The 22,644-nt window shown below is 30.5% G+C and overlaps 2 protein-coding genes across 7 annotated transcripts; one reads left to right on the top strand and one right to left on the bottom strand.

Annotated features, from left to right (window-relative positions):
- Positions 1-7,560: 7,560 nt before the first annotated feature.
- On the bottom strand, positions 7,561-9,390 carry LOC114408995. 4 transcript variants are annotated; one of them, XM_028372253.1, is made up of 6 exons: positions 9,076-9,390; positions 8,944-8,986; positions 8,718-8,873; positions 8,492-8,587; positions 8,325-8,402; positions 7,561-7,986 (listed from the first exon to the last, which is right to left on the bottom strand). In XM_028372253.1, the coding sequence occupies exons 1-6, from the start codon at positions 9,198-9,200 to the stop codon at positions 7,903-7,905; spliced, it is 582 nt and encodes a 193-aa protein (XP_028228054.1). In that variant the 5' UTR covers positions 9,201-9,390; the 3' UTR covers positions 7,561-7,902. The 4 variants fall into 4 exon arrangements, with proteins under 4 accessions (XP_028228054.1, XP_028228053.1, XP_028228055.1 ...); XM_028372252.1 differs by having other exon boundaries at positions 7,561-7,989; positions 9,076-9,386; XM_028372254.1 differs by lacking the exon at positions 8,944-8,986 and having other exon boundaries at positions 7,561-7,989; positions 8,718-8,868; positions 9,076-9,388.
- Positions 9,391-14,834: 5,444 nt separating this feature from the next.
- Positions 14,835-21,462, top strand: LOC114408993 (probable 1-deoxy-D-xylulose-5-phosphate synthase, chloroplastic). 3 transcript variants are annotated; one of them, XM_028372250.1, is made up of 10 exons: positions 14,835-15,217; positions 16,877-16,996; positions 17,102-17,266; positions 17,490-17,640; positions 17,883-18,151; positions 18,675-18,960; positions 19,515-19,807; positions 19,973-20,251; positions 20,438-20,722; positions 21,053-21,462. In XM_028372250.1, exons 1-10 carry the CDS (start codon positions 15,068-15,070, stop codon positions 21,203-21,205), a joined length of 2,151 nt encoding a protein of 716 aa, XP_028228051.1. In that variant the 5' UTR covers positions 14,835-15,067; the 3' UTR covers positions 21,206-21,462. The 3 variants fall into 3 exon arrangements, with proteins under 3 accessions (XP_028228051.1, XP_028228050.1, XP_028228052.1); XM_028372249.1 differs by having other exon boundaries at positions 17,868-18,151; XM_028372251.1 differs by lacking the exon at positions 21,053-21,462 and having other exon boundaries at positions 17,868-18,151; positions 20,442-20,633.
- The last annotated feature ends 1,182 nt before the right edge of the window (positions 21,463-22,644 follow it).

Raw genomic sequence — 22,644 nt, 5'->3', positions numbered from 1 at the left:
CCAACAATATGTACGACCAAATGCAACGTCAATGATTTTCTACTTTTTGATGATTCTCACATTGATATTTCACGTGATGATACTTCATTCAACATTCTTGTTGGATAGAACCTTCTGTATCTAATCCTTTTCAAGATCTCGACAATCAATCACTCTAACACTGCTTGATTGCTCCCAAGATCATTTACTTTCTCCATAAACTAATATGAGACTTTTCTGTGTGTTTTATCCTCACTCATATGCTTGGGAAACTTTTCAAAAAGTCATCCATATCATAACTACTTCAAATCAAACATACTTAATTATGAAATTTTTAAGTGATAAGTTATCGAAAAATAGATGTATTTTGTTAATATAAGTAGTATCAATTCATTTCTTTAATCTCTTATCTATATACAAGTTGGAAGTGTTACATTTAGAAAGAATTGAACATCATAAAATCATGAAATTCATCTCTTTCATTTTCAAGTTGTTGTGAATACAATTAAGTCACCTGAAAAATTATTGTTGTTTGGAATTATATGATCTTGACTAATTTCTACGACATATGTTATTAATTTTCTGAAAATATAAAAGTTGTCTCGTGTAAATATATAATGGGTGTGCTATAAAGAATGGATCCTCTTAATTGATTAATGTTCTGACTTGAACTATAAAATAAAATGTTCAACCGGAATCTATTAATCATTTTTGCTAGTAATAAAGCAATAGACGGGGATATCTACTTAGAATACAGAACCCAAGAACCCAAGAAATTTGATGGTATTTAATAAAATTTGGATTCTCTCAATTAAAAATAAAATAAAATCAACAGAAGAAAAGGAAATATTATATAGTTTTATTTTTTTTATACGAAAAAATGGATGATAAATGTTTTTAAAAGTATGGTTTTCTAGATTCGGGAAGATTGGCTTCGAAGTTTGGTCCTGCCAATAACAAGTGCAAATATCCATCTGTAAATGGAACTCCCAAATTATAAGCAGAACTAGTTTGCCGACCTCACATATTTTATTCTATAAAGAGGATGGTTGCTTAAGCAAAATACATAATATGCGGAAGCAATTAAAGAATGACTTTCTCTCAAATAATTTTAAAATTGGACCAATGATTGCATCAACGAAGATACTGATTTAAAGTTTAACAATTCAATTATAGCTGAATTGTGATTTCATCGATTTTATATTTTTAATAATAAAATAATATAGAATTATAAAAATTAGGATTAAAAAATTATAAATTAATGTAAATGAATAAATTATATGTTTCATAATATAAAAACTAATAATAGTTAAGAAAATAATTGATGCTTATGTGAAATATTTAGTATGTATTTTTATTTATCTTTAAAATATTTAAGACTACATAAAAATTAAGAAATATATATTTTTTTTATAAAGATTGGTTCAATACTGGTTCTCTATATTGGTTCAACAGTAATTTTTGTTGATTTTATATCGATTTGACTTGTTCTTGATTAATTTTTTCTAATCATGGATGTTTCGATTTTTCAAAACTCTTGGATGATAAATGTTTCGATTTTTCTAATTAACGGAATGATCTGATCTGATTTTAACATGTATGTTTCCTCCTCACACTATTATAGCAAATTTATATGTTTGGGTAATTAATTTAATTTTTAGTAATTTTTTAGTATTGATATTTAAAATTAATTTCTTAATTTTTAATTATTATATTTAAGTTATAATAGTCAAGATTCAAAGGATATCATATCATATAAGAAAAAACTCCTTTCTACTGTATCTTTGAATATGAACAGCCTAACACAAAACAGCACACGTTAACCAATCAGACAACAAAGAAGTGATAGAAGACAAATTTTGTTGCAGAGGAAAGTTGTTGGAGATCAGCAGCAGCGAATTTGCGTCATTTCTTACTTCACTTGTTATTATATCACAAAAATAAGACAATAAAATATGCTACAGTATATTCATATAATCTATATACATTTATACATTTGCAAAAATGTGATATATATTTGGTTCGAAACAAACCGGAATACATTTGACTTGACATAATTGTTAATATTTAAATGGAACAGTGTGTCCCATGACATAATATTTTCCACCTGGAAGAGAATAGCTATACATGTAATTGGCACAATGTTGTAGGATGTGGATTCAAATCATAAAGGGAAGATGAGTTGTGTGGATCTAGGATGAAAGAGATACCCATGTGTACCAAAAAACCCCATGGATCCGGAAAAGATCTTTTGGTTCATGGGTCAACGGGTATATATCATCATACTTACTATATATTACTTCTCTTAGTATTATTCTACGTATTCCCCCCACATTCATGTGCATGTGCTGGGTTGGGCTTTGCTTGACCTAAAATAATGTTAATGTGTCATGGATCACCTTCATGATTAATTTACCTCACAGATAACTAATTAATTAAAATATTTCATCAGAAGTGATGAGACGAATTACAAACGCACGCGTATTATTATATATATAGGATTAATTAATATTTAAAATATGAGATCTATCGACAAGCAAAAAGCTTTCAGTTTAGGCAATTGAAAGGGTCTGTACGAAGATAAATCCTGCAATAAAGCAACAGTACTTGAGGATCGATGTTAGTATCTTAAAAACAAATATTAGTCTCGTCCAAAAGGTGTTTAATTATTTAAATAGAGAGGCACGGGACAGTAAAAGAAAAATGTTGACATGTGGCAGTGTTGTTGGGTTATGAATCCTCATTGATTAGCACTGCAGCATAAAGATATCATACTGCACGTTTTTGGGTGGAGGGGGATGCGTGCCATTACAGTGGCATTCTTAAATCGGGGAAACAAGGCAGCATAGGTGTATTAGATGGAGATTGACTTCACTTCTGTCTCTTTTAAGTTATTCTTGTGTTATTTTTTTAAAATGGTATCGTTTTTATGATTTTTATGAAGTGAATTTATGATTAAATATTAACACAAAATAAATATTAATATAACTGTTATGCAATTTTATTTTGAATGAATAACATAAAGACAAATTAAAAAAAAGATAACAAAGAAAAATCAGATCCGTATTAGATTATAGGGGTCAATTATGTTCTTTTGTAAAAAAACAATAAAAATGGTTAAATATAGAATGATTGATTCTCTTGTAAGATTTTAAGGTATTTTATAAATTTTAATCTTTTGAACTGTAACTAATTTTTGATATTTTTTAAAAATCAAATTTATATATTTTTTTACAAACTAAATTGTTATATCGGCTGAACTATACTCATTAGGTCTCTTTCTTAATTTTATATATCCCAAGCATTTAGCAGCAAAAATACAATGTTTCTTGGACACATCTTGTGATTGACATTTCTTTATTAATTAAATGTGCCTTCCTAGCTTTAAAAAAAATAAAGAGGATTATTTTTATTAATTATATATTGTTTAAATTTAACATATACCCGCGCGTGCAAAACCTTTTTTTTATGTCATAAGTGAATAATTATCACCCAGATAAATAAATAAATAAAGTTATAAGTAAAAATAAGTTTAAATGTTTGAGTAATTCCCCAATCTAGTTTCTAAAATGGTAATAATTAATTAAATTGGTCCTTAAATTTAATAAAATTACAAAATAGTTCCTAAAGTTATAAATTGTTAATGAATTTAATTTTTAAATTATAATAGACGGTCAAATTCATCTGTAAAATTAATAATATGGAAAAATAATGTTTTGTGTATTTGCTTCATATAAGCCTCATTTTGATAAACTGCTCAACCTAAACAATCATTTGATTTGTGTATTTGATTCGGTAACTTATTACTAGACTTACATATCGATCATTTTAATATATGTATAAAGATAAATGTACGAAGATAAATGTGAAGAACTTTAAACTAGGTTAATAAATGTATACATATTATTTGATGGGTGAACATACTTCTAGTTTGGTTTAAGAATAAGCTATAATTAATAATTAAATTAGAGACAATAATTTCTTGAAGAACTTTAATCTAATTTGGTAGAGACAAAAGCAAGCTCTAGTTTATTTTCAATGTGCGGGGGATGACTGAGGAAAGATGATGTGTATTTTGTGCAGACCATATTTTGATAGAAATGTGTTAACTAGTTAGGCTAACTCTTTTTTTAAAAAAATTGGGAGGATAATACAAACTTGGGAGGAAGAGAATCCAGTTCCTTGAGTTACAAATATGCTTTTGAACTAATGAATTGTGACTAAAACAACTGATATGACATATAAGTGAGGTAAGTTACGTTGATGTTTGTCATTTTTTTAAATTAATTAAACAGCAGTTCAGATGGAAAAGTTTTGCTTTGTTTTTTTCTGTTTCCAAAAGAATTATTGTTATTGGCCACATAAAAGAGATAGTTAGCCAGGCAGATCATCAATCCCTATCATGGAAAAGAAGAGTTTGATTTTATCAAGCCATCAAGGTATTGGGCCGAAATCGGGAATTTTATGATAGCATATTCCATGCATGCGTTAGTGATTCGTTGAAAATGCTAACTAGTTTTATAAAAAAAGAAAGAAAATGCTAACTAGAACATTAGGATACAAACAAAATATGATATCATTTTAGTGGCACTAGCTAGTTAACTACTTTTGTTCCATTTTGACAATGGCTTGAGAAAGCATCAAGCAGGAGAATCAAATGCAGTATTACTGCATAAAATAAAATTAACAACTGGGTTTTAAAAAGTTAGATACTAATAATTATATAAACCATTGTTTAATAATCTGCTTAGGTCTGTTTGGATATAATAATAAAGCCGTATTTCAATTAAATGCTAACAAAATAGCGTCAGCAGTCCAACGGTTAGGATAATTAATTGCCTTCCAAGCAATATATATTAACCTATTAATACTATTATTATTTTTTTCTGTTTTTTCAAACTACTTTATAATTAAAAAACTATAAAAGTCTACTCTCTAGGTAGTGCATTTTTTCTTATTACTTTTAGTAGTAGGTACATTAACGTCCTCCAACTATATTCCCTTTTGGTTGATTCATTATAACATCTTATCACAATCATACACTTTATATACAACGTGTATATATATATATATATATATATATATATATATATACACGTTAATATTTATACCATTTTACTTTTCTTTTCAAGCAATGTTTTATCTTGGTATAAAACATAAAAGTATGCTTCCTATATATAGGTAATACATTTAATTTTCTCTTTATTCTTTTTGAGAGCAGGAACATTAACGCCCTCCAACTATATATTCCGCAAGTTGACTTATTACAATATTTTATCATCATAATCATATGAGTTATATACACAATACATGTATATATGGATTAAGAAATAGACAGCACATATACATAACTTATAAATAATACGACAGGTAAGGTGAGAAGCACAACAGAAAGAAAAAAGAAAAGAGCAGCTATGATCCTTTGTACATGGACATGGTCAACAACTTGGAAAGTTGATATAAAGATAGAAAGGGAGACACAATCAACAGGGGAAATATGAGCATTGGTAGTAAAGTACATGGCAAGCTCTGTCCCAATGCTCAATCATTTAAGATTGCGTACATGATGACAACCTCTAGCTAGCTGGGCTTTTTAGAGCTAGACCTTCCCCTCCAAGGAAATCTCACATTTCATTAGTGGCCCTCGACAAATGAGGCAAATCAATGTTTATAAAATTAGATTTTCCATTCAATCAATGAAGAAGAAGGTATTAGTTCAAGATTCAATCATTCAACTACAGTTAAATTAATAATAATTAAATCATTTTTATAATTTTAAATATAATATGTTAAACAACTGGAGTTTTATATAGTTCCATTCGATTCATGAATAAGTTTAATATATATGAAAACCAATTTTCATTGAATAACATGGCCCATTGTGTATCTTAATAAGATTTGTCGAGATATATGATGGAAATATATTTCCATCAGGTAATGCATTTAGATAAGATCTTGCGAGATATACAACATAAATATATTTCTGTTGTATATGTAGACAAATCTTGTCTAGATACACAACAAAAACTAATTATTGTGAAGGGTACTTCTGTAAGAAAAATTGAAAAAAGTTAGAGGTGAGCTTAGCAAATACGAGGAGGAAATAGCAAAACCCCCTTCGGAAAATTTTCTTTTGTTTTTGGGTCCCTGTTGTTCACAAGCCTTAAAGGGTGATGGGCTGGAAGCACCAGAAGAGTGGGCTATGGAATCTTCCAAGCCAGCACCACCTCAAGGCTTTCCCTCCATCTCTCTTTTGTTTCTTCTGTTTTGATGATTAGCCTTTCATGATACATTTTTTTTCTTTTCTCAAGGGATTTATGTACTTGTACCCTTCAGGTAGAGATTTTGCCCTTCTCAAGTCACTGTTGATGTCATTGTTGGTTCCAAGTATTCAACATGAAGTTAGTAATTACAACTTGGGATTTTGTTATGATACTGCCAACGAATGTGATCTTCATCTTGGCCAGTACCTGCATGACCGTATCATTGACATATGTTTGAACTGATTTAGTGCAATGCTTCATGATCATATGTAGGTTAGCATACAAATAATTGCAAGTAGTTGTGTAATGTCACATGCTCATAACTCCTCTCTCTTTCCAAGATTCTTGTGATTCAGGTCTTTGGTGGCGTGCTTGGAATACTTGGTTGTATTGTGGGAATTATCATGTCTGTTCAACCAACAGGCATGGTCCTCGTGTTTTTGCACTTGTAGCGATTAAAGTCTTCTAAGTTTACCCATGCTTTTACTAATGTAAAATTCTGCATATAGTTACTGGTCTTCACTGCACCTTTAGTTTGTATCGCTTACAGTTGAATTGTTACAAAGGCTTGTGTGTCTTCAGGAATCAAATATTAGAGAATATCCCAGCTACATATGGTGATTAATATCTTGATTGGAGAATATCCTTATGTAAATGTCTTAAAACCCTGATTATAATTTTGAGAAAGTGAAACGGGATGTGTTGAAAACGGAACGTGAAGTGTCCAATACGTGTGAAAGGGAATGTGATAATGATATAGGCTGAAATTAAAAACAAAAATACTAAAAAAGAAGAGTAATTAGGCAATAAGCAGTGTGATTTTGGTAGTATTTGAATGGTGTCGCTTTAGTTAGTTGCACTTGTTTGGTTTCTTGTTGGTTAGTTGGGCCATCTTTGACCCGTCTTCACACAACTAAACAGAAGAACAGCCACGTGATGTAGCTTCTGAATTGGCAGAACTGATTCTAGCACCACACAAACGTGTGCCACCGTGTTTTATCTGTCTTAGTCGCATCCAATGAGGTGATGATGAAAACAGAATCACACACCCCAGTGTCAATTAGAATCTGTCTCACGCAGCTGTTTGCATCTTTCGGCAAGCAATTGCAAACGATACAATTTTAATTTCTAGCTCATACACATATTTTGTACATACATGGTGTGCTGTGATGTAATTTCTATTAATGCCATACAATTCCCTGCAATCTAGGTTGCTCACATTCTCAGTGTTGTCAGATATCAACACGATTGAAAAAGAGTACCACGAAAAGGTAATATAAAACTTTGAAACCATTCTACAACTTTGAGCTCCAAAAGGTCAAAGGATAAGTTAAGGTTTTGATTAACCAAGGGCCAAGAGATTTTGAACCATTCTGTAGTATAAATGAATCAGACGACGCACAAGATGGTGTGTACAGTGCACAAGTATACAGATGTGAGCATAAGCATTAAAGTATGCTAGCTCCTGCAACATTCAGCAAAATATACAAGAATGTTTACATTTGATTAGCGAGGACCAATTATATACACATATTAACAGCTGAATTTCTTACATATGTACACAAATTTTACAGATTAGGATAGTAGTTGCAGGAATGCAGATCATTTCATGCTTTTGACAGTGGAACCTCACGAGCCTGATTCCTGCATTAGATGACTTTCAATATGCTAATCCACCGGCAAATGTATCCGTATCGTGAAGCAGAGACTCTGTTAACCAGTAACCATCCCAGCATCCTCCAACCTTCTGCCAGTGACAAACAAAGATGAGATACATACTTGGGTTAAATTAAATTAAATCAAACAGATAACAACAGGCAACTAATGATATATACTAAATTTATGAAATCAACAACTCAAATATCTATTAAGAAAGGTACTATCAAAATTAAACACCATTCCTGCAGCAATCCCCAGTTCACAAACTGCCTTAACTACATATCATTGTTACTTATTTTCCAAACAAATAAAAAAGGCATAATTTTTTGCAAATAAACTGAACCAAACAAACACATATTAAATGGCATGACAATTATGACTATGATATGAACTATGAAGTAGTAGAAGAAATTATGATCAAACCTGAACCATTGTAAGTTGAAATATCTCCTCTTCCTCTGGTCGACTTCCACGAATCCAAACCCGCTGCTTGTATTTGTTCTGCATGAAGTTCATCAACCCATAATTTCAGTTTAGACAACAGAGAAAAACTTGGAAAAAAGATGATGAAGAAAAACAAAACATTGTACCTCCTCGACGAACAAAGTGCTCATGATCTTTCTCTCCTTGTGACCTAGTAAGACCCGATAAGTAGAATGGTGAAAAATTCGCCTAAACCGTTCAAACTGAACACACACGAGAATAGTTGTACGGATTAGCATCAATTTCAACATTAACATATCTCAGTAACAGTATGTATCTATTAATTAATTAATAACAAATTAAAAAGAGAATATGAAGATTATGAGTACTAACCTGGCCCAAATCAAAGAAAGGGCCAAAATAGGGAGACCTTTCAAAGGGATCAAATCCAGCAAACCTGTACATAACCTCGATTCCATAGTCTGGACGAGGCTGGTCATTATACTTCAAGGCTTCAAGCTGGTAATGCACCGCATCTTCTGCACTAAACTATACCAAACATTCATTTAGCAAAACTAAAAAAGAAAAAAAGAAAAAGAGGATTGGGGTTAGTGGTTACATCTAATCGTGGTCCAAAGGGTATTTTCTTGCGCGATTCAAACCTGCAAATTGGAATGAATATATATATATATATATATATATATTAAAAAAAAGGGAGGATTGTGGTGAGGAACGGAAGAAGAATAGTTACCAATCTGCAGAGAGGAAATCGGGAACTTTGGCAGTGGCTTTGAAGCGGGAGGTTCTGTTTCTGTTGTTGTTGGACAAGAATCGAAGGGCATGCGAATGAGACAACAGAGAGGACCCAAACGACATCGTCCTGGACTTTGATACTGATACGGGAACCAAAGGGAAGGAAGAAGAATTCTATTCTAATTTGCAAATTCGGAATCGGATCAACGTTTTCTCTTCAAACCTGGTTCTGAGCACGACGTCTATGGTCTCTCTTCCTCCGTGCCCGAGCGTACCTTCTACTTTCTAAAACAATTATAATTATTAGTGACTTTCAAAACAAAAATACCAAACGATTATTTGAATCATATTCTTACATGATAATTAAAGGGGTGGTTAATTTTTTGTTCCGAAGACAAGAGAGATATGTATCATGAGGTTTTGTTTTTATTGGTAGAATTAAAGACAAGTATTGTTATAAAAATTAGATTAGTCTTTTGGGTCAATTGCAATCCATGTCTTGGATGGTCCGATTAAGGTATAAGATTGGAAATACAATGACTCAGATTGATTCAGTTAATTTTGATCAAATCCAATGATTTGAATCGAGTTAGCTCGATTTAACTTGGTTGAGATTTTTTTTCCCATTTCTTATATCATTTTAAGTTTTTAATAACTAATTATTGAATATCATATAATATGTTCCTTTAATATTTTTTTTATCTTAATAATGATATATAGTAACTAATTATTACCAAATGTATTATAATATAATTTAGTATTTATGTGTTTTTATATATTTTCAGTAGACTTGTTTATGGTTATTCGATAATTTTTGTATTTAGTCCTAGAAAATAAGAATTTTCTAAATAAATTAATGATAATACTCAATTAAATGACTATTTTATAATTTCATCATGACAATAAATTTAATTTTGGAATGTAAAAATATGGATTAATCATATTATCTTAAGTTAGGTATATAAATCATCAGGTCAATAAGTCGGCCACTACTCTAACTTAGTGCTTCTATTAAATTAATGATTGAACTGGTTTTCATAACACTGAGATTTACAATAACTCAGCTTCCTTTATATATATAATGATGATTTACAATCACTTACATATTTGTTCAATAAGTTGAATTAGATATTTAGACCCCTTGATAAATGAAAAGTGGCATTAATGTATCTTTTATTTGACTTTTTTTTTATATTAGTATAAAATATTCACCAATTTTATTAATAACTAATTATCATTCGAGCATCAAGTTAATGACTTTTAATGGGAGGTTTTCTCTCAACCACACTTTGTTGTCATTGACTCAAATTGAGACTTTGCTCAAATGATATAAACTCAGTTCCATTATCAGTTCCATTCAAGTGTGGTAATAGGTCAGATCATTTGATTGCAGCCTACGGCCAAGGTGAATAGCCTACACCAAGTCTAAGTCAGGTCAAGTTTTTTCAAAAGAAATATATGATACACATACAACAAGTTTGTACAATAATTTATATATTATATCTTATATGTATCTCTCTACTAAATCCTATCATTTATTATAATTTAAATTCAATTTTTTGTATTATCTCTTTCTCTCTTAATTGTATATTTTATTGCATCAGTATCATTGCTCTTTAAAAAAAAATAAAAATCAAGCCAATAAAGTTTTTATTAAAGCCTATTTAATTAAAAAAGATCTTGACTATTTAATTTTTTTTAGCCTAATAAGTCGACGTATTTAAAAAACATAAAATAAATATTATTATTATTACATTAAATATTTCATTTATTTGGTATCTAAAAAAGCTTACATTTATTTTATCTTTTCAAATGTTAAATATATCGATTAATCTACGAAAAAAAAATCAAACTAAAGCTTATAATTAACTTTTATTAGATAATAAGTAGTAATATCAGAATAATGAATTCTATACCCATAATAAATTATATATATATATATATATATATATATATTAGATAATAAATAGTATATATTTTTAATAAATGCCTCGACTATAAAATAAGTCATTGCTATCATGCAAAGAAGGAGAAGAAAGAAAACAACACTCAAGAAATCACGGCAATAAAGGGATGACCAAAATTAATTGAATTGAAATGATAAATGTGAATATAGAAAGGAGAAAAAACAAAAAGGAAATGTAATAAAGAGCCAACATGTGTGAAATTAATTAAGATATTTAAAGCTCAATTGTCAAATGTATAATCACACTATGTTAAAAAAAAATTATAAAAATAAAAAATAAGAAAGGAAAGTAATATACTCTGAGTGCATTAAATTCATTAATAATACGTATGTGATATTTTTACCCCGCATCATTTTGTAATTAAAGTATTATTAAAAGAATTTTTAGAACAATAATCAAAACCCAAAGTTTAAGGGTAACACAATAACAATGTAAAATAATTTAACATTATCATTCCATCATAAATCACAATTAATATGATTTTTAAAATAATTTTATAAAAGTTAATAAAATTATCATACATGAAAGTTTAATAATATAAAATTATTTAATATTCTCAATATATAACTTTACTCTCCAAAACTAAACCCTTGCTGTATATTGTCATTAATAGATTTTAGACATTTAAAATAATTTATTTTTGCATATAAAAGTGATTGTTAAACTTCGTATATATATATATATATATATATATATATATATATATATAATTTATTTCAATAAGTTTAATTTTAATAGATAAAACAACTTGCTCAAAAAAATATTAAATAATTATTTATATTATTTTAATAAATCTCATATTCAAACTTATGAACTCTTTTTGTTGTTGAATAAGAACTTGGTAAATAGTAAATACTAAGTTAATAAAATTATTAGCCTCCTAAGGGAATGAAAAATGGACTTATCGGATGTATCCGAAGGGTACGAATAAAAAATGGACTTAAGTAAACGAAGTTAATACGGCAAAGGCATTATCATGTGTGCTTGCAAGGGATACGTTGCTTTTGATGACTCGATTTTTTCTAATGGGAAAGGCTGAATTATTTGGAGTGTTACATATTTTTGCAAGTAACGTGATGGCAACGAGATTTAATTTTAAACCTATCTAAGTATATCTATCACTCCTCTCTTTAATATAGTAGCAATTTTCAATTTGCATACAAACGGCAGAAATTTTTGAATGGATTGAAACCGTGGCCATGTCAAAATCTTTTTATTTTGACTTAATTTCATTTTTGTCCACTTTATTTTTTAACAAGTTGAATACTTACATAATGTTACGTATTTTTTTCATCTCCTTTTACAAAACAAAAATATGATTCTATATAAATATGTGTATTTTTTTTTTCTCCTTTTTCACAAGGAAACTATACAACGAAAACATTTTCCTATTATAAGTGATATTTTGGAAATAATTTTTTAAGCACATGGGGCGAGGAAGGCAAAATTAGAGTTGAGAATAACAATTCTCAAAAACTTGCATTCACCTTTAACTTGTGGGTAATTACTTCCTTCATTCCCTATTTTGCTTACTACACCTCCAAAAGGACCAAAACATACAAAGCTGATTTTTTGAAGGTGCAGAAATAATTTCCTAAGACATGATGAGGTTTAAATGGGCCATTCGCGAGCCTTAATCCATATATCCAGGTGGTGTGTATACACCACCCTCTTCTACTTAACACCTTTAATATGCTTTCAATAAATTATATATGTGTACTTATTCATTTCAATTTTTTAGAATTATTATGAAATGTATTTTACTTAAAAATAAAAAATAATTTGTACATAAATTTATTAAAAAAATCAATTATTACACATGTATATAAATATATTTGTTATGTCATTCTATTTGTTTAAACTAGTTGATTATTAAATTTTATTAAACATTTATAATTTCATCATTTAGTTTATCAGCTTTCAGATTTAAGTTATAAGTAACATTTTAGTTTTCATCTAGTTATATCAAACATAGTTCTTATGATACATTTAGATACATAATTTAGTTAAACACATTTCATATTCTCTTACAATATGCAAGTTTCTTCATCAGTTAAAAAAAATGAAAGTTTCTTCATAGGCTTGACCCTGAACTTATAAAAATGCCATAAATTATCTTTATAAACTCAAATAAATTCCTCCACGTATCCTTTTAATAAGGTGAGTCACTCACTGTTTGCTTCTTCCAATGAGGTGCCAGTAAAATTTAATATCACTTATGAAAAAACTGGGTTAGAGCTGGAGGATTGGTCTTATCTAACGTGTGAAGCTAATTAATTAAGCACCAAACGATGAAATTGGCTTTTCTATCCTTTTTTCAATTATCCCGTGTTGTCACATTTTTGTGTTAATATTTAATTTTATAATTCAATTTAAAATTATATGATTTTTAAGATATCATATTAAAACCGTTGAAAAAAAAATAATAGAAAAATCAGATCCCAAATAATTACTCATTTCTTGGTGGATTCGATGATTCTAATGATGTTATCGTGGAACCACTCGGAGAACGACCACAAACAAATCAATGAAGACTTAACAACTTGCTAAATCCCTTTCTTGTGCATGGGTCTTTTCTGAATGAAAATCTGGTGGAGACTTTCAGACTATGAATAGACTGATATGATAGATAAATCGCATCATCACCATTGGCCTGAAAAGTGCACATTAACAAATAGTGCAATGCAAATAATTTTGTTATTATTAACAAATAGTGCACTACAAACACACATTTATATAGTAAACATTTATTTTTATGTATATTTTTTTTATTAATAATTCTCTCTCACACAACACATTCAACGTAAATCTTAAAGCAATCGCATTACTTTGTGACTTATAAATCACGGATTTAGTTAAAGCGATTTGTTAACACACACATTTATTTTTTAGTATGAATTAATTAGCAAGTTAGGTTATTATTGTATTTTAAAATATTTTTTAGTTATAATTTATTAATACACTTATAAGAGTATGTAAGTTAGCCAACCCTACAAACATTTACTAACACATTTATACTTAAGGATGCATATATTAACAAAATCCTTAATTAAATTATGGAATGATCTCTCTATTTATACAAGTATAACTTTATGTACGTTTATTTTTCTTTGACGCTATTAGATGAGAGTTTCTTACACTAGCTCGTCTTAATTCTAATATTTTTCTTGCTTAATGTATTCAAAGTAGAAAACTAAAGATCCCAATCCATATGACATTGACTTATGTGATTTAAGTAAAACTAATCTATTTTTTTTCAAGTTTTCTTTCTCAATAGAAAAGTTAAGTCAAATACAATAGTTATTGGATATAGGAAATGGAATTTCATTGACTAATAACCTAAAAAATCACCAGGTAGAAATAACCCACATTTAGTATATGAATGGCTTGTAATCTATTTATCAAACTTTCACTTATGTAATTTTAAAATTTTTAGACAAGTTTACTTGTCCAATTTAATATTAAATTACAAGTTTTTTTCTTCTTTTTTTCTTTCCAAAAGAAGAAGTCAGACTTTAGTTTGGAGGGAAGATTACATTGAAGATGACCAACTAAATTTAATTAAAAACATTAATTATTAATAAAATTAATAAATATTTCATTCTAATAATATAATATATTTGTTCTCTCTGTTAAATAACACTTAGGTTGTCCACGTAAAGTTTCCTTACAGTAAGTATAAATTATATTTGGGGTGTCCTTGTAAAAAATAAAAGACATTGTATAGACATTAAATTTAATATAAATAATAATAAAACACTAACACTAAAACTAAAAGTGGTGTACAAGAGTCGGCGGTTAGATTCCAGGTCGTTGTCGTCAGGGCCTGATCGCTATCAGCCTTTGCTTCGTTTTCTACCACTTTCAGTAATCCCATAATATCAAATTTTCCTCTTTTTTTTCATTTTGAAATAAAATATTTCTGGGTTCATCATTATTCATGGGAAATACTAATAGCTCCAACTTCTGGAATCAATAATCATGTGAATTTTGAAGATCTCAGTTACTAACAACACTTTCTCCATGGCTGCTACTGCTCCTTCATCTGCATACCCTTTTGGAATCCCTTTCCACTCCCACTCTCGAAGAGTGGATTGCTCAACCTCAACCTCCATGTTCCCCATTCACGCAGACCTCTCAACAATTTCTATGTGCCCACGTTCTGCTTCAAAGGTATCTCTCTCAATTATGTTGTTTCACGGATTGCAGACACCTGAATTTCAACAATTTATATTATCCATGCTTGTGTGAGAGCAGGATTTGTCTAATTAGTTAAGTTGGTTAACTCTTTTTAATATGATGAAATGTTACGTTGATTAATGAGATATGGTTTCCTTAAAGAATTGAGGTGCCATGGAACATAAAGAAAGAGGATTTGGGCAGAAGAAAGTGAGTAATGTTGACTGTTGTATTTTTTCATACAGAAGTGATTGGCTTTGTGAAGTTTCTATGCTTTCTAGTTCTTCAAAAGCATTCTTTATGTAAATGGGATAACTTGGGTGACTTAATGGGTGTTTAACACAAAAGTGCAATTGGAGGTTTCAATGCCTTATACTTCCATACTGTGTTTGATTGGATTTGGAGGGAAATGAAAGGAAGGGGAGGAATTTTTCTCTGTTTATTTATTTGGTTCAAAACTCTGGAGGGGAGGGGACAAACTTTTACATTAAGTAGCGTAAATTTTCAGTATTCTAAGTATATAGTAGTAACTTTGTTTATTTTCCCTCCCTTCCCCTCTGCATGTGAACCAACAAGTTTTCTCTCTTTCAAGAAAATTACTCCTCTCCTATCCTTTGAACCAAACTATGCACTATGTTTTATAGTAAAATGCAATGGTCTTATAGTTCTCCATATAATTGGGAATTTGGGATTACCTGGACAATTTAATCTGGTGTGGAATTAAGTGGCTCAAGAACTCAGTAGGTAGGAGTCGCAAATTGCTAAATTGGCTTTAACATTGCACTAAATGTATTTGTCTCAGATGACAGACCAAAAGAATAATCCATTACTATTAGAATCTTACTGTTCACAATTTGAATCCTATGGTTTGATACGATTCACCTACCTATCAACTCATATCATGAGATGAATCTTGAATGACTTTGTATCGTACGATACGGATACATGAATGAATCAATGTAATTTTGTATCATTGATATGAATCACACGACTCAACAATTCATGATTTTTTTTTTGTTGCTTTTCTTTCACTAATTCCCATGAAAGAAATTGAAAAGTCACATGAGCTAAAATTGTTAATGAAAAGGAATTGAAGGTACACTTCTAAACTTATCCACATCGAATGCATGCACTCTATTTGGCTATTTCATTGCTTTGTTTCCATTCTTCTAAAATAGAGACTTCATAAACCTAGATATAACTAATAAATTGGTTTTATAAGACTTCATAAATCTAGTTTGAAAGTATTACATTGAACACTATATAGCATCTATATAATATATTTGAAGTTATTTTTCATTGTTTCTCATTCTTACAATTTGATACAGAATATGATTCACGATTCAAAAATTAGCTTGGCGATTCACGATCTGAAACTCAATTTGATAACCCTTGGGTTGAATAATGATGTTGTCCACATGCTTTTTAAGTCACTTCATGCTGGACTTTGAGGATCTTGTAATATTAGAACTGAGGTTGCATTTTGAAATAATAAGACATCAAATCTTAGCTTTATAATAAAATAAAAATAAAAAATCTTAGCTTTATAATGTTATTTACCTCCCCAGTTGAATGTTGTTAATTACAGCAAAAATTTATGTGTAATTAATTACCTACTGGATGAGTGGGTAGTATCTAATGTGGTTGATGCAGGGATTAGTTGATCAAGTATATGCACAGCTTGATAATGATGATTACTACAGGGAGAAAGTTCCAACACCCATTCTTGACATGGTTGAAAACCCTCTTTGCTTGAAGAACTTATCTCTTCAGGTTAGCTGTAAGCTCGTTATCATTTTTATCATTTTAATTTTGCTTTTACATCATTTCTACTTACAATCTTGAAGTATCTTATTCCCTAAATTTTTGTCTTTGCAGGAACTGAAACAACTAGCAGTTGAAATCCGTTCAGATTTGTCTTCTATTATGTCAGGTACACAAATATCACCGAAAGCAAGTATGGCAGTGGTTGAGCTGACAGTTGCAATACATCATGTTTTCAATGCTCCAGTAGACAAAATATTGTGGGATGTTGGGGATCAAGTAAGATTTGAAGTTCTAAGCAAAAGTGCAAGAGCCCTTTTCTTGCTTTAAACTTTCCTCTCTGCCTTTGGGGGTGAAAGTTGAATGCAAATCGCAAATTGTTAAAATAATTGTTCCCTTAAGAGTTCATTTTGCAACAAACCAATGAATATTCCATTTTCTAAGAAATCAATGAATGACCTGGTTTGGATAATGTAACAACTGTTTCATTATTTGGCTGCAGACATATGCACATAAGATTCTTACAGGAAGGCGATCACTCATGACGACAATGAGAAGAAAGAATGGTCTTTCTGGTGTTACTTCCCGATTTGAGAGTGAATATGATGCATTTGGTGCAGGTCATGGATGCAGCAGTATTTCTGCTGGACTTGGTAGTTTGTAAATCCTTTTCCCTTTTTGATAATATTTGTTTCTTCCAACACTATTTGGACTTTCTTCATATTGTTTTTATTGTCATTCACTGGTCTGAGTATGTTTCTGGGTTTGATAAATTGTACCTTTTTCTGTAATGAATAAGGTTGCTTTACGTTTTCCTTTTTAGATGAATAAATAAAATTTCTAAAGGTGAAATTTAAAATGACCTTGAAGTCGTATGTAGAATATTTCATTTCAGGCATGGCAGTTGCGCGGGATATTAAGGGGAGGCGAGAACGCGTAATTGCAGTTATCAGCAATTGGACAACTATGGCTGGTCAGGCGTATGAGGCAATGAGCAATGCAGGATATTTGGACTCAAATATGGTTGTGATTTTGAATGATAGCCGTCACTCTTTACTTCCAAAAATTGAGGAGGGCCCAAAGACATTTGTCAATGCCCTATCTAGTACCCTGAGCAAGCTCCAGTCCAGTAAATCTTTCCGGAGATTTAGAGAAGCTGCTAAGGTATGCTTCTTCACCTCATCCTCTGCAAGAAAAGAATGCTAGATAGATTCAAATTATAGTCTTCTGTATTTGTTGTTTGCATGCAAGGTCCATATGATAATGTCATGTCATTCAACTTTAAAATGAACCTACTAAAAAATAGCATGTTTGAATGCTAAATAACTAATAACTTTTAGTACAAAATGGATTAAATTAGTACATTAAGAGTATTGATATTATGTATATGTGGCCTGCCAAAAATATTCATCACTTTGTTTTAATAGTGTGACAACTAAGATCTGCCTTTGTGTACATTAAGAAAGATAAATTAATGTGCAAATATGATTTCCACTCCCCCTAACGTTTGGTTGTACGTGCATCTTTTTCTAGTATTTTATATATTTCCTTCTTGTGTAGAATAATGAGTGATATGTCTAATAAGTAATAATGATGGTCCTTCTTTTAGATCCTAATTTTCAAATCTCAATGCTCTGTGCTTCATATCCAAATTACGCTAAGTGTCAATTTGTCTGCTTTATCACAGGGTGTTACGAAACGAATTGGTAGAGGTATGCATGAATTGGCAGCTAAAGTGGATGAATATGCTCGTGGTATGATGGGTCCTCTAGGTTCTACTCTTTTTGAAGAGCTTGGGTTGTACTACATAGGCCCAGTGGATGGACACAATATTGAAGATCTCATATGTGTTCTGCAAGAAGTAGCTTCCCTGGATTCAATGGGACCTGTCTTGGTACATGTGATAACTGACGAAAATCAGGGAGATGAAAACAGTCAGAAAAGTGATATATCAGATGGGCAGCAGGATGAAGGTATTTTTTTTGCTACTCTATGATAATTATATTGTATTAATTGTTTCATTGAATGTTATTTCTTTTAAAATAGCTTATCTAGTGATAATGAGTTTACACTCTAGTTATATATGTATTTGGTTTTCCACTATTTCCCCTTTGGTTGTGTGCTTATTTCAAATACTTTAGCCTTTCAGAAAATGAAATCAATCTCTTCCTATACTGATTAGCTTATAGACTCTATGCAGTAGCTTGAAGATAACTTAAATATAAAGGATATGATATACATAAACAACAAAAACAACAAACAAATGAGTCTCATCCCACTAAGTGGAATCTGCTATATGGATTAATGGACACCATTGGACTCTACCATAAACTAAAATTTCAATAAAATAATTATTTAGAGCTATTTATTTTTTTTCAAACTTTTTCTCTGCTTTCATAGTTTTTCCTGAATGTCAGGAGATTATAGTTTAGCCTCTTTATGGGATTGACCTTCTCACTATTTTGAAGTTTTGATTGATATGTGATTTGGCTTAGTTATTAATGAGTTATCTATATTTACTTTTCAGGTTCTGTTAAATCTGATTCGTTAGATAATCCTGTTCGGCCTCAAACATATGGCAATTGCTTTGTGGAGACTTTGGTTGTAGAAGCAGAGAAAGACAAAGATATTGTTGTTGTTCATGCTGGATTAACGATGGAGCCATCACTTGAACTGTTTCAGGAAAAATTTCCAGATAGGTTTTTTGATGTGGGAATGGCTGAACAACATGCAGTCACATTTGCTTCTGGTTTGGCATGTGGTGGATTGAAGCCATTTTGTGTCATAGCTTCCTCCTTTCTACAAAGAGCCTATGACCAGGTCCAACCTTATATCAGCTTAAAGCCTATGACCATCTGGATTTCTTTGAGAACAGTATTTTTTAGTTTATATAAATTATTAAATAAGTAATTATGATATTTGAAAACAGTATAATGATTTGATATAAGTAATTATGGTTTTTAACATGTTACATATCACATATAGGTGGTGCATGATGTTGATCAACAGAGAATTCCAGTGCGTTTTGTTATTACAAGTGCAGGATTGGTAGGTTCTGATGGTCCCCTTCAATGTGGAGCATTTGATATAAACTTTATGTCATGCTTACCAAACATGATTGTCATGGCCCCATCTGATGAGGTTGAACTCATGCACATGGTGGCTACTGCTACTCGCATCAATAGTCAGCCTATCTGCTTTCGGTATCCAAGGGGTGCCCTGGTTGGGAGAGGGTACACTATAAGCGATGGAATCCCCATCAAGGTAATTAGGTGGCTCTCTATTTTTTTTATACATTTGTGTGTTACTGAAACTTTGAAATGGGTAAACTGATTAACAAACCTAAGATAGTGTCCTTCATTTCTAACATCCCCAAAGATTTGTCATAATATTTTTTTAAGATATCTTCCTTCTTTAATTTTGGAGTGGCTGTAATCTATTCCTACACAGATAGGAAGAGGAAGAGTTCTTGTTGAAGGCAAAGATGTTGCTTTCCTAGGATATGGATCGATGGTTCAGAACTGCCTAAAGGCTCATTCACTCCTCGCCAAGCTTGGCATTGAGGTAACTGTTGCTGATGCAAGGTTCTGCAAGCCCCTTGACATCAAGCTTCTGAGGCAGCTTTGTAAACACCACTCTTTTCTAGTTACTGTTGAGGAAGGATCTATTGGAGGATTTGGTTCCCAGGTTGCTCAGTTTATTGCGGTTAATGGACTACTCGATGGAAGAATTCAGGTAATTAATTCAAGCTATTTGGGAAGGCTAAGTTCCATGGTTCTAAGAATATTTGGGATTATAAATGTGTTATTTGGCTTCTATTTATAATTGGCGTAAAGATATAAAATTAACAAATTTCTATACCTCTTTGAATTTCTTGGTGGAAAGACATAGATTTATCTTTTCATAACACTCAAATGTTTCTGTAAAATTTGGTGTGCCCACATGCAAGTAACTTGGCTTCCCTTTCATACAGCATATTGTTTATTTTAAGTATAGTATTGTTTTAAAGATGCCATAGTAATTTTACGTATATTCCGTTTGCTTTTTGTGGATCAACTTTTCTAGTGGCGACCAATTGTTTTACCAGACAGATATATTGAGCATGCATCACCAAATGAACAGCTTGATCAAGCAGGGTTGAGTGGACATCACATTGCTGCCACGGCATTGAGTTTACTAGGCCGTACCCGTGAAGCTCTCCTATTTATGTGTTCCTGACTTATATTTCCAGATACCATGAATGGAAGCTGGATAGCTCCATAGGAAGAAGGAGAACCAACAAAGCAAAGATGTAAAGAATGCCATTTTCTCTGTATAGAACTGATGTTAAGTAGCACAACGGAAACTAACGGGAGTTTTGTTTTTTGGACATCTAACAGTGTAAATTGTTGAGAAAGTGACTTAATTGTGAAAATACTTGAATGGAGAACTTTGCTGTCATTTTTTTAGTGGATAAGTAGTTTTATTTTATTTCATGTTTCATTGTCGGCAGCAGTTTCTTATTCTGTTATTTTCAATGCACTTAAATATACGTTTCCATGCAATAAACATATATGCTTGCAGTAACAAAATACTGAGTCACATTGCTTTCGAATATAAAGATGCACAATCAAGACCCAACAGGTCGAGAAATGAGTTGCTTATAAAAAAAACAACAAAGCCAACTCAATCTAATTATATTTTATTGGGTTGGTTCTTAAATTAAACAGAATTTCAATCAAATAATAATAATAATATATCATATGAAAATGAGTTGAAATTATGATAATCTCATTATATACTAATTTCTCTAAGAAGAGATAAATGATTGATATATAATTGATAACAAGAAAATAAAAATAAAGATGAGATGTTAATGAGATGCATGTTTGTATTAATTGGGTGAACAAAAATTAAAATTCTTTTTTTAAAAAAGACAAAAAAGATTTTATTGATGATATGTGACGGAGTGGAGTACAAGATGTGTCCACAACCAAGTCGCCCAAAATTACAAGGACATGTAAACAAGACCAATAATTAGGACTCTAACTCTCTCTCTCTCTCTCTTTCTCTCTCTCTATATACATATATATTAAATTATTGATGATAATAGATAAACAATTGCTCCAATTTCTGATTGGATCCTCACCGACAAAAACAAATGAACGTATACCAGATTGCTATTAAAAATACTAAAGTATAAATTTCATTTGAAATGTATTTTGCAAGTCTGTAGTACTAGATTTTGTTTGACTCACCAGACAAATTAGATTCGAAAAGATAAGTTTAGATTAAGATCTACAAATAGAATTTTCGATAAATTCGATCTTATAAACGTAATTTTAAAAGAAGAATTAGCAAGAAAGTGATATATGCTTTAAAATTATTGAATAATAGTGGTGGAAATTATTTTTTGGTGTATAATAATTAAGAATGAATTTTATCTTATACGTACATTCTCTCAGTATATTTTCAAACTTGCCTTAACAAATAACACGAATGTTGTTATTCTTTTTATTTTATATTTAAATTACAGTATAAAATATAAAAAAAAAATGCATGATAGTTTAGACTATTGAACAACAACATATTAAGAAGAGAATTTGATTTTATGGTTAGTGCAGAGAATTATTACACTCGTTTTATAATGTTACCAAAACATCAGTATCTAATTATAA

The sequence above is a fragment of the Glycine soja genome, chromosome 4 (assembly GCF_004193775.1).
Source record: "Glycine soja cultivar W05 chromosome 4, ASM419377v2, whole genome shotgun sequence".
In the NCBI taxonomy this organism is placed as follows: Eukaryota; Viridiplantae; Streptophyta; class Magnoliopsida; order Fabales; family Fabaceae; genus Glycine; species Glycine soja.
This window is presented reverse-complemented; position numbering and strand designations above follow the sequence as displayed.